The 14,120-nt window shown below is 39.2% G+C and overlaps 1 protein-coding gene across 10 annotated transcripts; it reads left to right on the top strand.

The window, feature by feature from the left end:
- Positions 1-27: 27 nt before the first annotated feature.
- On the top strand, positions 28-14,111 carry LOC124390879 (chloride channel CLIC-like protein 1). Of its 10 annotated transcripts, none has more exons than XM_046856968.1 (15): positions 33-188; positions 285-330; positions 1,168-1,305; positions 3,005-3,232; positions 4,331-4,471; positions 4,665-4,764; positions 8,515-8,612; positions 8,692-8,836; positions 9,453-10,008; positions 10,724-11,494; positions 11,624-11,727; positions 11,879-11,974; positions 12,057-12,204; positions 12,323-13,625; positions 13,828-14,111. In XM_046856968.1, exons 1-9 carry the CDS (start codon positions 157-159, stop codon positions 9,668-9,670), a joined length of 1,146 nt encoding a protein of 381 aa, XP_046712924.1. In that variant the 5' UTR covers positions 33-156; the 3' UTR covers positions 9,671-10,008; positions 10,724-11,494; positions 11,624-11,727; positions 11,879-11,974; positions 12,057-12,204; positions 12,323-13,625; positions 13,828-14,111. The 10 variants fall into 10 exon arrangements, with proteins under 10 accessions (XP_046712930.1, XP_046712929.1, XP_046712924.1 ...); XM_046856969.1 differs by having other exon boundaries at positions 10,724-11,396; XM_046856967.1 differs by having other exon boundaries at positions 10,724-10,874; positions 10,965-11,727.
- The last annotated feature ends 9 nt before the right edge of the window (positions 14,112-14,120 follow it).

Below are 14,120 nucleotides of genomic sequence, written 5' to 3' on the forward strand. Positions count from 1 at the left end.
TGAGCTCTAAATTGGAACCTGATAGATGTGTTTCCAGGGGGAACAATATAAAGGTGCACCTCTGAGAGCGCATGGAGGTGCAAATGTTTGGATAAAGTTTCTCCATGACTAAATAAGGATTCTCACCAGTTCAGCTCAAGTTTAAGCCTGGCAACAATGCCGCACAACCCAGACAAGAGGGCAACCAGGTAAAACACATGAGGAACCGGGCTCATCTTTACGATAAGCAGCCTGAAATTCACCAGAGGAGTCCTTATTTGTTATTCCTTATTTGTTTATTATAGGAACAGGGTTCGGGAAGCAAAGGATGAAATACAGGCAGGAAAGAAGGTGTTGAAAATATTGGCATTCCAGTTACGAAAACTGCAGTAATAATTTAATCTATTCTTCAAAAATTTGCTATTTTAAGTTATTTCACAATGATCTGATTTATTTTTTATTAATTAAAATGTACTCAACGTAGTGTTTTTATTTTATTATGAATATTTAAACTCCACAAACCCATGTGGATTTAGTTTATTATTCACAAATTCTTTTTATGGCTAAAGGGTTTTCTTTTGCGCCAATGCACTGTAGCGTCATTTTGAAAGTTCCTATAGAGGGCAGTGTAGTGCGGTGGCTGACCTCTAAATTGGAACCTGTTAAATGTGTTTCCAGGGGGTACAATATAATGGTGCACCTCTGAGAGCACATGGAGGTGGAAATGTTTGGAGAAATTTTTACAGACTATTGTAATTATTAACCCACCAGAAACCCTCTAGACCAGATATATATACTTTCACCCTATGAAACCCCACCTCAAAGTACTGTTTTTATTTATTATTAATATTTTAACTCCACAAACCCATGTTAATTTAGTTTATTATTCACAAATTATTAATGTCTAAAAGGTTTTCTTTTGCGCCAATGCACTGTTGTGTCATTTTTAAAAGTTTTTATAGGGGGCAGTGTATTGCAGTGGATGTTTGGAGAAAGCTTCTCCATGAATAAATAAGGATTCTTACCAGTTCAACTCATAAACTCGCATAATTAAATACTGTATTACTACATTATTAAAATTCATGTTTATATGCGTCTCTCAAAAGCCCATAAATGCATGTCTGAAGTTTTTTAATGACTTATTTTTCATTTTATCATTTGTAATATTTTACTCAATTTTTAAAACAGGTCTCTTGCTTCGTCTTGACCGTTTTGGCAATAATCTGCATCGAGATGTCGCTGGTGTCCTGGTTTGTCCAGTTGAAGAGAATATTTGCCATATGCCTCTTCATAAGTCTGATGTGGTACTGGATTTATCTCTACAAGGTACCTACATCTCTGTGCCACTCTGATCTGTCTCCTACACAGTTCTTGTCTCTTCACTTTGTCCACTTTGGCGAATGTTTTCAAAAAGCTACGTTTTTGTTGAATCTCATTGTGGATGGAAGACCAAATCTGAGAGAAAATTATGCATTTTTAAACAAAAATTTATTAGTGTGGACATGTCCTCAGTTTTTTTTTAATCTTTATATGGATTTTACATTTTCTAGATTGCCTTTGTTGAACACCAAATTTGAACACCAAATTTGCAGTTGATATGCATAACAACAAAACAGTATATACCTCATGTAGACTGAGTATTATAATTTTAATTGGGAAAATGAGTTTATTTTGTGGTTCTACCTTTCAAAAGCGTTTTCTCGGTTAAATTGGCTGGGTATTTTAGCAGATACATCAGATATTTTAATTCCATTTATTTTTCCACATCAACTATCAGATCACCTCATATATACGATCAATTCTATATCCAGTAAAGTTGAGTGTTCTGAATCCTGTACCGTGTTTTTACTGACATGTAAAAGGTAGAAAAACACAGAAGAACTTAACAGTGAAGGACTGGAAGAATGTTTTGAGGAGGACTGGATGAGTGTGAAGTGTGTAAGCCTCATGTTGAGTATCGCATGGATTGTTCAGAGAGAGCACTAGGATTGCTTTGGTGTGTAGAGAGTGACTTGTTTCAAGCTAAAAATCTCTGTCAAGGAAAGACCCCACACCAGAAGAAACATCCTGTCAATAGTAAATTCTATTTACGATCCACTGGGTTTCTTCTCTCCTCTAACACACTCTGCTAAGTTAATTCTTCAGGATCTTTGCAGAGTTTGGTGCATACATTCAGGCAGAACTGCATCACTTCTCAGATGCCAGTGACCATGCCTATGGTACCGTAAGTTACCTTCGACTGTGTGCAGAACAACATATTGTGCATGTAATCTGTTTGTCAGGCAAAACCAGAGTTGCACCTTTTGAAGCAAGTGAAAATTCCACACATGGAGCTTGTGGCAGCCGTCCTTTGATCCCCCCTCAGCAGCATTACATCACGGTGGAGTGTAGGAAAGGTTGATGCGTATGGTGAGGCAAGTTCACCACTCCATTGTACAAGAACAAACCCTTGATGATGAAGGCTTACAAACACTGTTCTGTGAAGTGAAGGCTATTCTCAACAGCCTGCCAGTCCGGTCAGCACAGCGTCTGATGATGAACATGTTCTAGAAGCACTGACAACAAAACATATTTTGCTTTTTAAATGTCATCCTGTTTTTCCTCCGGGACTATTTAAATGAACAGATCTCTACAGACGTCGCTGGAGAGTTCAATATCTAACAGATGTGTTTTTGGAAACAGTGGACAAAGGAATAATTGAAATAATTTTTATAATTCTGGTAAGACATCATTGAACATGTCTGGTTGGTAAGAACTGCGCAAATCCGAACCAAAACCGGTATATTTGAAAGGCCAGTAACGAATCTCTGCCTGCTATTGGAAGGAGAAGAATTGAGTTGGGTGTTACCCCATTGTAGTAAGCATAAATGCTTGTGACTCGCATATCATAATTTGATCTCATGCACACAATTAGGGGCCGGCGTGTAGGAGCCATTAGATAGAATTTCTAAACTTTCCTTGGTACATGATCATGAGCCACGTGTGCTTTTTTTGCTGCTCATTTTCTATTTGTGTGACCTTTCAGCCCAACGCCGTGACTACTAAAATACACTGCGATGCCGAGGTGAACCTTTCCAAGCAAATGCTGGCAGAAATCCAGAAGCTTGTGAATAAAGATAGCAGCTGGAGAAACGCGTCTCTAGAGGATGCGCTGAGTAAAATTCTTATCGACTTTAAACACCATGACCACGAATCCTCCAGGAACTGGCGCTTCGAAGACACATTTGGGGTCGAACCCGACATGGTTATCAAGGTAAAAATTTTACGTTTTTTTTATTTTTTATTAGGGGCTGCATAATATTGAAAATATCTGTATCTAATGACTCGTTTTAATTAATTACTAAACACTAAAACAATTTGAGGACAAATTTGTATGCTTTACTAAATTTACTAGACAAGGGTGTTAGTACTGACTTTGTACCCATGGGCATCGTCTTGTTGGTACAAGTTTGGGTTTCCTATTAAAAGTGAAAGAAAAATGTACTATGTTCTTTGTGCTATCGCCAAAAATCCATATCGATAGTTTTTCCGGGTTGCTGAAGCAGGCGTCATTATACATTTACAAGAGTGACCTCTAGAGGCGAATCACTGATGCCACATGCTGTTAGTTCAATATTATTTTTTGTTAGGTTTTTTCTGTTATTTATTAATTTGGATTATTACTTTTTGTTTCAGTTAGAATGCATGCCTTTGATTTTCTTAAATATTTATTAATATAGTTAATGTTTATATTTATTTCATTTAACACATTTTCATGATTCAGTACTTTTTTTTTTTTTTTTTTTAAGTTCAGAACATTTTTAAAGAGTATTGTTTTTTTTTTTGTATTGTTTTTCATCCAGTATCCATAAAAAAAAAAAGGATACTGGATAAAATCGGTTGATCGGGTTATCTGCAAATACGATCCAACCTAGAAATTGGTATTTATAACATTAAATTCTTTCTTTGCATATCCCAGCAATGTTAGGAACATAATGTCAGAGTGCAGGTTTAGCTAGGAAACAGCACCCTTAAAACAGAGAGGGTTAAGGGCCTTGCTCAAGGTCCCCAAGCGGGTCAGCGTGCCAATACCAGGGCTTAAACCCCCGACCTTCAATCAGTAACACAAAGCCTTAACCACTAAGCTAACTCCGAGTATATTATATATAAATAAGAAGAGTACATTTTCAAGAGAACATTTGAGTATCACCCAAAAGGCCACTCTTGTTTAGCAAAATGTCTTTCTGAATGAAGATCACGGTCACGTACATCTTGGCTCGTGATTGGACCTCGAGTTTGCTGCATGTATGGGATTTTAATGTCCATTTTTACCTTTGAAATATAATTCTCACAATTTTGATTTTTAATACAAGTCATGGGCATTTTCTTGATCATCGTGGCAATAATTTGCACTGAGATGTGGTCGGTGGTGTCCTGGTTTGTCCAGTTTAAGAGATTGTTTGTCATATACTTCTTCATCAGTCTGTTGTGGAAGTGGTATTATCTCTACATGGTAAGGTTGAAAGGTCAATAGAGAATACAGTTTATTGCAAACTACATCAAATAACATGCATTGTAATTGTTTGGTATGGTATTGCTATTAAAGTCATATCCTCAATATTTCCATAGTGACTAAATACCATAATTATGGTGTAATAGTTGAATATTTAATCCAAAGTGTGATGGAAACATTCAACCTTCTTTAGATTGCCTATGCTGAACAGCAGGCCAAACTTGCAATGATGGAGAACCTCAAAGATAAATGCACTGGAGTGAAGAAACTTGACTGGATGGACAATATCAAAGGTGAGGTCCTGGAAATTTCCATTTATATACAGTGAGGAAAATAAGTATTTAAACACCCTGCTATTTTGCAAGTTCTCCCACTTAGAAATCATGGAGGGGTCTGAAATTGTCATCGTAGGTGCATGTCCACTGTGAGAGACATAATCTAAAAAAAAAAAAGAAAAAATCCAGAAATCACAATATATGATTTTTTAACTATTGATTTGTATGATACAGCTGCAAATAAGTATTTGAACACCTGAGAAAGTCAATGTTAATATTTGGTACAGTAGCCTTTTTTTTGCAATTACAGAGGTCAAACGTTTCCTGTAGTTATTTTTACCAGGTTTGTTCCCCAGAATCTCGCAATACATGGCCCCGGTCATCCTCTCCTTAATACAGTGCAGTCGCCCTGTCCCATGTGCAGAAAAACACCCCCAAAGCATGATGCTTCCACCCCATGCTTCACAGTAGGGATGGTGTTTTTGGGATGGTACTCATCATTCTTCTTCCTCCAAACACGTTTAGTGGAATTATGACCCAAAAGTTCCATTTTGGTCTCATCTGACCACATGACTTTCTTCCATGACTCCTCTGGATCATCCAAATGGTCATTGGCAAACTTAAGACGTGCCTGGACATGTGCTGGTTTAAGCAGGGGAACCTTCCTTGCCATGCATGATTTCAAACCATGACGTCTTGTATGTATTACCAACAGTAACCTTGGAAACGGTGGTCCCCGCTTTTTTCAGTTCATTGACCAGCTCCTCCCATGTAGTTCTGGGCTGATTTCTCACCTTCCTTAGGATCATTGAGACCCCACAAGGTGAGATCTTGCATGGAGCCCCAGTCCGAGGGAGATTGACAGTCATGTTTAGCTTCTTCCATTTTCTAATGATTGCTCCAACAGTGGACCTTTTTTCACCAAGCTGCTTGGCAATTTTCCCGTAGCCCTTTCCAGCCTTGTGGAGGTATACAATTTTGTCTCTAGTGTCTTTGGACAGCTCTTTGGTCTTGGCCATGTTAGTAGTTGTATTCTTACTGATTGTATGGGGTGGACAGGTGTCTTTATGCAGCTAACAACCTCTAACAGGTGCATCTAATTTAGGATAATAAATGTAGTGGAGGTGGACATTTTAAAGGCAGACTAACAGGTCTTTGAGGCTCAGAATTCTAGCTGATAGACAGGTGTTCAAATACTTATTTGCAGCTGTATCATACAAATAAATAGTTTAAAAATCATATATTGTGATTTCTAGATTTATTTTTTTAGATTATGTCTCTCACAGTGGACATGCACCTACGATGACAATTTCAGACCCCTCCATGATTTCTAAGTGGGAGAACTTGCAAAATAGCAGGGTGTTCAAATACTTATTTTCCTCACTGTACATGTATGTAGGATTTGAGTGGAGACGCTGGCTTTTTGATAGACTCTGTATTTAGCTGCATCAGGCTTTAAATTGAGACACCACGGGGCAAACTCAGGACCTGGGGGAGAAATTATTATCTCATGTTTGATTGAAAACATGAAAGGATCCTGTAGAAGAACAGCTGTCAGTGCCTGGTAGGAGTGTAACCCTTGTTTTACGTACGGAGTTCGCTCTTTAACATTTAAAGTGTCTACACTGCAAAAACTTGTTTTTAACGACAGTCTAGCGATATGGATTCTTTTGCCTTTTATGTACAGCTTCAACAATTTTTCCTAAAAGGAGAAAATCCTGACAATTCTGTGGAGAGAATGAATGAATGAAGGATGGAAGGAAGGAATAAATTCCTGAATGAATAAATATCTTGTGTATTTCTTAAATGACGTTCCACAGACGTTAACCGTTCCATAGGCGATGCCATCTTCAAGACCGTCCATCTGGCCCTCATCCACCTGGACACTTGCGTACGAAAGCCGGTAATAGACTTCAGTTCAGCATTTAACATAATCATCCATCAGCAACTGATTGAGAAGTTGAGCCTACTGGGCCTGAACACTTCCCTCGGCAACTGGACCCTGGACTTCCTGACTGGGAGGCCTCATTCATTCGGATCTGGAACAGCATGGAGCCAACAACCCATCTCTGAATGTTGACAAAACCAAAGAGATCGTTGTTGACTTCAGGAGAACACAAAGCGGCCATTCCCCACTGATCATCGATGGATCCTCTGTGGATATCGTCAAGGGCACCAAATTTCTTGGTGAACATCTGGTCGAGAACTTCACCTTGTCACTCAACACCAGCTCGATCACCAAGAACCAAGAACGTGCTCAGCCCACTGCTGTTCACTCTGCTGATTTACGACTGCGTAGCAATGCGCAGCTCGAACCACATCATCAAGTTTGCCAATGACACGACCGTGGTGGGTCTAATCAGCAAGGACGACGAGTCAGCATACAGAGAAGAGGTGAAACGGTTAACAGCCTGATGTGGAGTGAACAACCTGTCTCTGAATGTTGACAAAACCAAAGAGATGGTTGTGGACTTCAGGAGAGCACAGGATCCTCAGTGGAGATTGTCAAAAGCACCAAACTCCTTGGTGTTCATCTGGCGGACAACCTCATCTGGTCACTCAACACCAGCTCAATCACCAAGAAAACCCAGCAGCGTCTCTACTTCCTGAGGAGGCTGAGGAATGCCCATCTCCCTCCCCCATCCTGCCCATGTTCTACAGAGGGACCATTGAGAGCATCTTGAGCAGCTGCATCACTGCCTGATTTGGGAACTGTACAGTCTCGAAGCTCATTGGAGTCTTTCTCCCTTTTGTAGATGACCACACACCCGTCACACACACTTTTCACTCTCCTAACATCAGGAAAACGGTTCCGAAGCATTCGGGCCACAACATCAAGACTGTGCAACAGGTTTTTTCCGCAAGCCATCAGGCTCCTCAATACACAGAACTTAAATGGAACTCTCACACACACACACACACACACTCACTCAAATGTGTGTTACCAAACTGCACAACCTGAACTTAACACACACTCATTACTCATCTCAATCATTCCACCATCATTTATTTATTATTTATACTTGACTGCATTACACTGTTTACCTGGTTTGCACCTTTGACTGCTGCTGTTTTTTGCACTGCATTTGTCTCTGTTTATATCCCAGTTATAGTTTTTACAGTTCTCCTCGTACAGTACAGTATCAAAGTATACAGTAGGTTTACTGGTTGGCGCTATCTCTTGTCTTGTGTTGTCTGTCTGCACTGTCTGTACTGTTTTTGTCTGCACTGTTTGCACTGGGTTGCACTCTATTTTCTTAGAAGGGTAAGGAAAATTAAAAATTAAATGTATAAAACACACACTTGTACACGTTTCTGTATTATCCAAATAGGGGCTAACAAATGTAAACTATTTAGTTTTTTCATTTATCTAATCAATTTAATCAATATAATAAAAGTGTAATGATTCATTCTACAAAAAAATGACAAACTAAGCAGGCACTTTATAAAAATAGTTTTAAAATTTTTTCACAAATGTTAATAATTAAATGATGATTAAGGTTAATAATAAAAAAACGATTTTACACAAAAACCGACAAGCAATTTTATGGTTTGCATTTATTCCCTCTAACTGTACCATTGGACCGAAATGAACCGTGACTTTCACCGAGGTAAATACCGAACCGAGAATTTTGTTTACCATTACAACCCCTAGTGGCTGGAGTAGGAGACCTTCTTAGCCTGTTGGCACAGTGAGCTTTACCATAGATCATGGACAAATAAAGATTTTTGCAACAGTGTCTAAACATTTCACTTCTATGGTTTCATAGTGGATTCGGACAACTTGGACTCTTCAGGAGGACCCTTGTAAGCAATACTACGAGACCCTGATTGTGAATCGGATCCTAGGCATGCCTCTGAACAAGGTTCCTACTTCTTCACTGCTATGCTCTTCAACTCAATTTTTTTTTTTACCTCAGCCTGACTTGTTTCGTGTCTTTACAGGTTGTCGAATTGACCATGATCACCTTAATTACAGACCATCTGGAGCACTTGTCACAAGGCATTGACGCATTTCTCAGGGGCTTACTGGATCCCCTGTCTGTTAGGCTTCATAATCCTGTGCTTTTAGCATTTACTCATCATCGTGGTATGTCATTTTGAATGGTTTCGGTTTTTCGGTGGAAAATGGCTGTATAACCTTGTATTTTCAGTTGTACTGAGATCAGGACTGAGCAAATCCCAACTAGGGGTGTGCGATATTGACCAAAAATGATATCTTTTTGGGGGGGATTTTATCAATAATGATAAAAAGGGTTCCTACGCATTTTGAAAAAGTATGGAATTTGATTTGTGATTTCCAGGTCTGTATTTGTTTGTGGAGGTTTGATAAGTCTTGTAATATTAACTTGTTTTTTAAATTGTTAAATAAAATCGTTACCTTTGTAATCATGCTGATTTTTGGAGCACTTTTCGTGTGACAAATTAACTAAATGAAATGTTAATGTACACAATTTCCACCCTCATATCTTGAATTTTGTGTTTCTAAATGCACTCTACTCGACTTAATCACATATCATACACGTGCACTCTGTAGATGTGTTGTGTTTGGGTTTTGCGTTATATACACTGTAATGTCAAATCGTTAATAACAATTGCGATATTATCGTAGACAATACACATCGTACACCCCCATTGCCAACTCTCGATGATCGTGTCTCGTATAATTTCTAACGGTCCAAAAATCTTTTTGATCCTTTGCCCAGGTCTTTATATACAGCGCTGGCCAAGCAGTTGTACACCATGCTGTTCTTGGACCTCTCTGAGGAGGTCATTGAGATCCTCCACCCAGCATTACACAGCAGCCTGCTGCTCCTCCAATACAGGAATCAAAGGAACACAGAGAAGAAGCAATGGAACTGTTAGCAGGAGGCAATGGCAACCAACAATGCCGCACAACCCAGACAAGAGGGCAACCAAGTGAAACACGTGAGGAACCGGGCTAATATCGACAAAATGCAGTCTGAAACTTGCCAGAGGAAACCCTACAGGAGACAAGAGCAGCAGAGGGTGCGGGTGGAAACCCTACATAACGCAGAAAACCTTTACAGTGGGGATGAGACGGACACTCTGCCGGAAGCAGTAGTCGAGGACCAGGCTGAGAATGTGGAGGAAGAACCTCCAAATCTTGGTAACGAATCAGTAATGGAGTCATCCACATCTAACACAGAAATAAAAAACACTCAACCTGGATCTAAGGAGCTCAGTGAAACCTGTAACACTAAAGATAATAAAACCTCAGAAAATATTAAATGGAATGAGGTAAATATCGGTGAAGTTCATAGTTTTCTTTTTTTGATAGTTTTTTTTTTTGTTGTTGTTCAATCCTAATTTGTTTATTTGTTGAGGAAATATGCAGTAATAATTTAATCTATATTTTAAAAATATTTTACATTGTATTATTTCATTATAATCTGATTTTTAAAATTAATAAATATTTGTATGAAATTATGAGACCATTTATTTAACTGTTTAATGAAAGCCAACAAGTGAACTGTACAATTATAAAATATATTTTTACCACCAAATAAATGTAATATCTGTTAACACGCCAAATCAGTGCAGTTTATGGGGTTATAAGGCCACAATATTACCTACATAATATTAAGGTGTTGCATAAAATAATTTTTGTTTACATTCAGGAATATGTCGACAAACATCACCCACTATCGATGATGCTAACATTTTATAGTTATAGCAGAGACTATTGTAATTATTAACCCACCAGAAACCCTCTAGACCAGATATAAACTTTTACCCCATGAAACCCCACTTTAAAGTACTGTTTTTATTTTATTATTAATATTTTAACTCCACAAACTCATGTTAATTTAGTTTATTATTCACACATTATTTTTATGCCTAAAGGGTTTTCTTTTGTGCCAATGCACTGTAGCGTAATTTAAAAAAAGTTCCTATAGAGGGCAGTGTAGTGCGGTGGCTGAGCTCTAAATTGGAACCTGTTATGTGTTTCCAGGCGGAACGATATAATGGTGCACCTCTGAGAGCACATGGAGGTGGAAATGTTTGGATAAAGTTTCTCCATGACTAAATAAGGATTCTCACCCGTTCAGCTCAAATTTAAGCCTGGCACCAATGCCGCACAACCCAGACAAGAGGGCAACCAGGTGAAACACATGAAGAACCGGGCTCATCTCGAAGATAAGCACCTGAAATTTGCCAAATGAGTCCTAATTTTTATTCCTTGTTTATTATAGGAACAGGATTCAGGAAGCAAAGGATGAAATACAGGCAGGAAAGAAGAATGTGTTAAAAATAGTCACTACAGTTAAGAAAATATGCAGTAATTGAATCTATACTTCAATTATTTATTAAATTATTTCACTATGATCTGTTTTTTTTTTTTAATTAATACATATTTACTCCAAGTACTGTTTTTATTTTATTATGAATATTTTAACTCCACAAACCCATGTTAATTTAGATTATTCACAAATTCTTTTTATGGTTAAAGGGTTTTCTTTTGTGCCAATGCACTGTAGCGTCATTTTAAAAAATTCCTATAGAGGGCAGTGTAGTGCGGTGGCGGAGCTCTAAATTGGAACCTGTTATGTGTTTCCAGGGGGAACAATATAATGGTGCACCTCTGAGAGCACATGGAGGTGGAAATGTTTGGAGAAAGTTTCTCTGTGAATAAATACGGTTTCTCAACTGTTCAGCTCAAATTTATTTTATGTAAAAGTAAAATATCAACTTTGCAATTGTTAAGCTTCAGTAATATTTAATTGTGAGTTTGAGTGTAAAGTGTGGTAACATTTTGATATTTTGATTCAGAAATGAAATGGTAATTTCAAGAATGTCTTTATTTATATTAATGCATATTTTTTGTTGTTTGGTTATATTCGTTTTTTTAAAGATGATCAACCTATTGATTACTGCTACTCCTACAAATTATTACAACTACTACAGCTTCCCTCTAACTGTACCATTGGACCGATTTGAACCTTGACTTTTACCGAGGTAAGTACCGAACCTAGAATTGTTTACCATTACACCCCCTAGTGGCTGGAGTAAGAGACCTTCTCAGCCTGTTGCCCCAGTGAGCTTTGGACATGGACAAATAAAGATTTTTGCAACTGTGGCTAAATATTTAACTTCTGTGGTTTCTTAGTTATTTCAGCCAGCGTGGACTTTTCAGGGTGACCCTTGTAAACAATACTACGAGATCCTGATTGTGAATCCGATCCCACACGTGCCTCCAAACAAGGTTTCTACTTGTTCACTGCTCTGCTCTTAAACTTATTAATTTTTTTACCTCAGCCTGCCTGACTTGTTTCGTATCTTTACAGGCCATCATTATGACCATGACCACATTTAATTACAGACCCTTTCAATCACCTGGGACAAGGCTTTAACGAGTTTATCATGGCCTTACTGAAAGACCTGCCTGTTACACTTCAGATACCTGTGCTGCTTCTAATCGCACTCGTCATCGTGGTATGTCATTTTAAATGTTTTCGATGGAAAATGGCTGGAAAACCTTTTATTTTCAGTTGTACTGAGATCAGGACTGAGTATATCCCAACTAGGGAATTTGTTTATTTTATTATTATAGGAACAGGGTTCAGGAAGCAAAGGAGAAAATACAGGCAGGAAAGAAGAATGTGTTGAAAATATTGGCACTCTAATTAAACACTTGCATTCCTTCCTGCTGGTCATTTGACAATGAAACGAGCAGCAAGCAAGAGAAAGAGATCCTTTACACTTAAAGAACTTCTGGATGAAGTTATGCAGCCTGACCCCAGCGAGCTGCAGGATTTATCTGCAGACAGCACTGACTCAAGAGAGTCATATCCAGACTTTGAGGCAGCATCCACACCCTCAGCTAAGTCGACTGAGAGTGAGGAGGATTCTAAAGATCCTGGATCAGGGTGGATCGTGAGAAATGGCCAGGTGTGGGCCGACACGCTATGCAACAGCGAGGGTAGGGGGTTTAAAATCCTTTTAATCTTTTTTTTACTGGAGAGATGTTGGATTTAATTGTCAGGATGATGAAAATCCATGGGCTGCGCACCAATAAAGATTGGACCGAGGTTGACTTAACAGATGTCAAGGCCTACATGGGCCTGAATATTTTGGCTGGGGTCTACAGGTCCAGAAATGAATCCACATGCTGCCTGTGGGACGATCGTAGTGGCCGGGCAGTTTTTAAGGCCACTATGTCCCTCAGAAGGTTTCATCAGATAAGCACAGCGCTGCGTTTTGATGACAAGCTCACCAGACCAGCTCGCCGAAGAGATGACAAGCTTGCACCAATCGGAGCCCTATGGGATCTGTGGGCTCATCGGCTTGGGATTCTTTTTAATCCTGGCAGGGATGTAACTGTAGACGAACAGCTCATGCCCTTCAAAGGACGATGCCAGTTTTGGCAATATATGCCCAAAAAATTTGCTAAATATGGACTAAAACTGTGGGTCAGTGCTGATGTCGCCACATCGCATGCCTGGCGGTGTTCACCGTATCTGGGCAAGATCGGGGATGCTGCAGAGGTGGGACAGGGCATGCAAGTTGTGATGGAGATGACGGAGGGACTCCAGGGAGTCACTGTCTGTTGCGACAACTTCTTCACCAGTTGTAAACTTGCACAGGGTCTTCTTAAAAAAAAAAAAGGCCCTAGTCGGAACAGTAAGAAGTAATTAACCTGAGCTGCCACCCAACCTGCTGCATGTTAGAGGAAGTCCTGTCCCCTCCTCTGTCTTCGATTTTACCAGCAACACGACAGCTGTCAGTCACATTCCCAAACGGTGGAGGAATGTGATCCTTTTGAGCACAAGGCACTGTGAGGCAGCAGTGACAGAGGGACCGAAATCATTACTTACAACAACCGCTGTAAGGGAGGTTTCGACAACCTAGACAAGGTATGTGCCATCTCTTATTTCAGATCATTTTTACTGAATTCATGTGCTTGTTAGAGAGAGATTTAGGAGATGGTTTGTGTTTGCATGTACAGTATGTTTGCATGATTATTCTCATTGTCATGTGCAGCTTTAGAATGAAGCTTTTAGTTTTAGAAAAAGTATAGATGAAGTGTGTACTTATTGTTTTCTTGTATCTTTGTAGGTTGTCGGCACCTACAGCTGTAGACGAATCTCTAATCGGTGGCCACAAATGTTATTTTTTAATATGGTGGACATATCGGCTTATAATGCCTGTCATTTTTACAACTGTTGATCCCTCCTGGAACCAACAAAAGCTCTGCAGAAGGAGGCTTTTTTGTTTTGAGGAGTTGGGCAACTTAATGATTTCAGCAGCAATTTTAAAGAGACAGCACTAATTGCTGCTGCACTTGTGCAGGAGCTACAGTCCTCTGTAGCTGCCCCTCAGACACCAGCAGACACCAGCAGGCACCAGCA

Source organism: Silurus meridionalis, chromosome 9, assembly GCF_014805685.1.
Source record: "Silurus meridionalis isolate SWU-2019-XX chromosome 9, ASM1480568v1, whole genome shotgun sequence".
NCBI lineage: Eukaryota > Metazoa > Chordata > Actinopteri > Siluriformes > Siluridae > Silurus > Silurus meridionalis.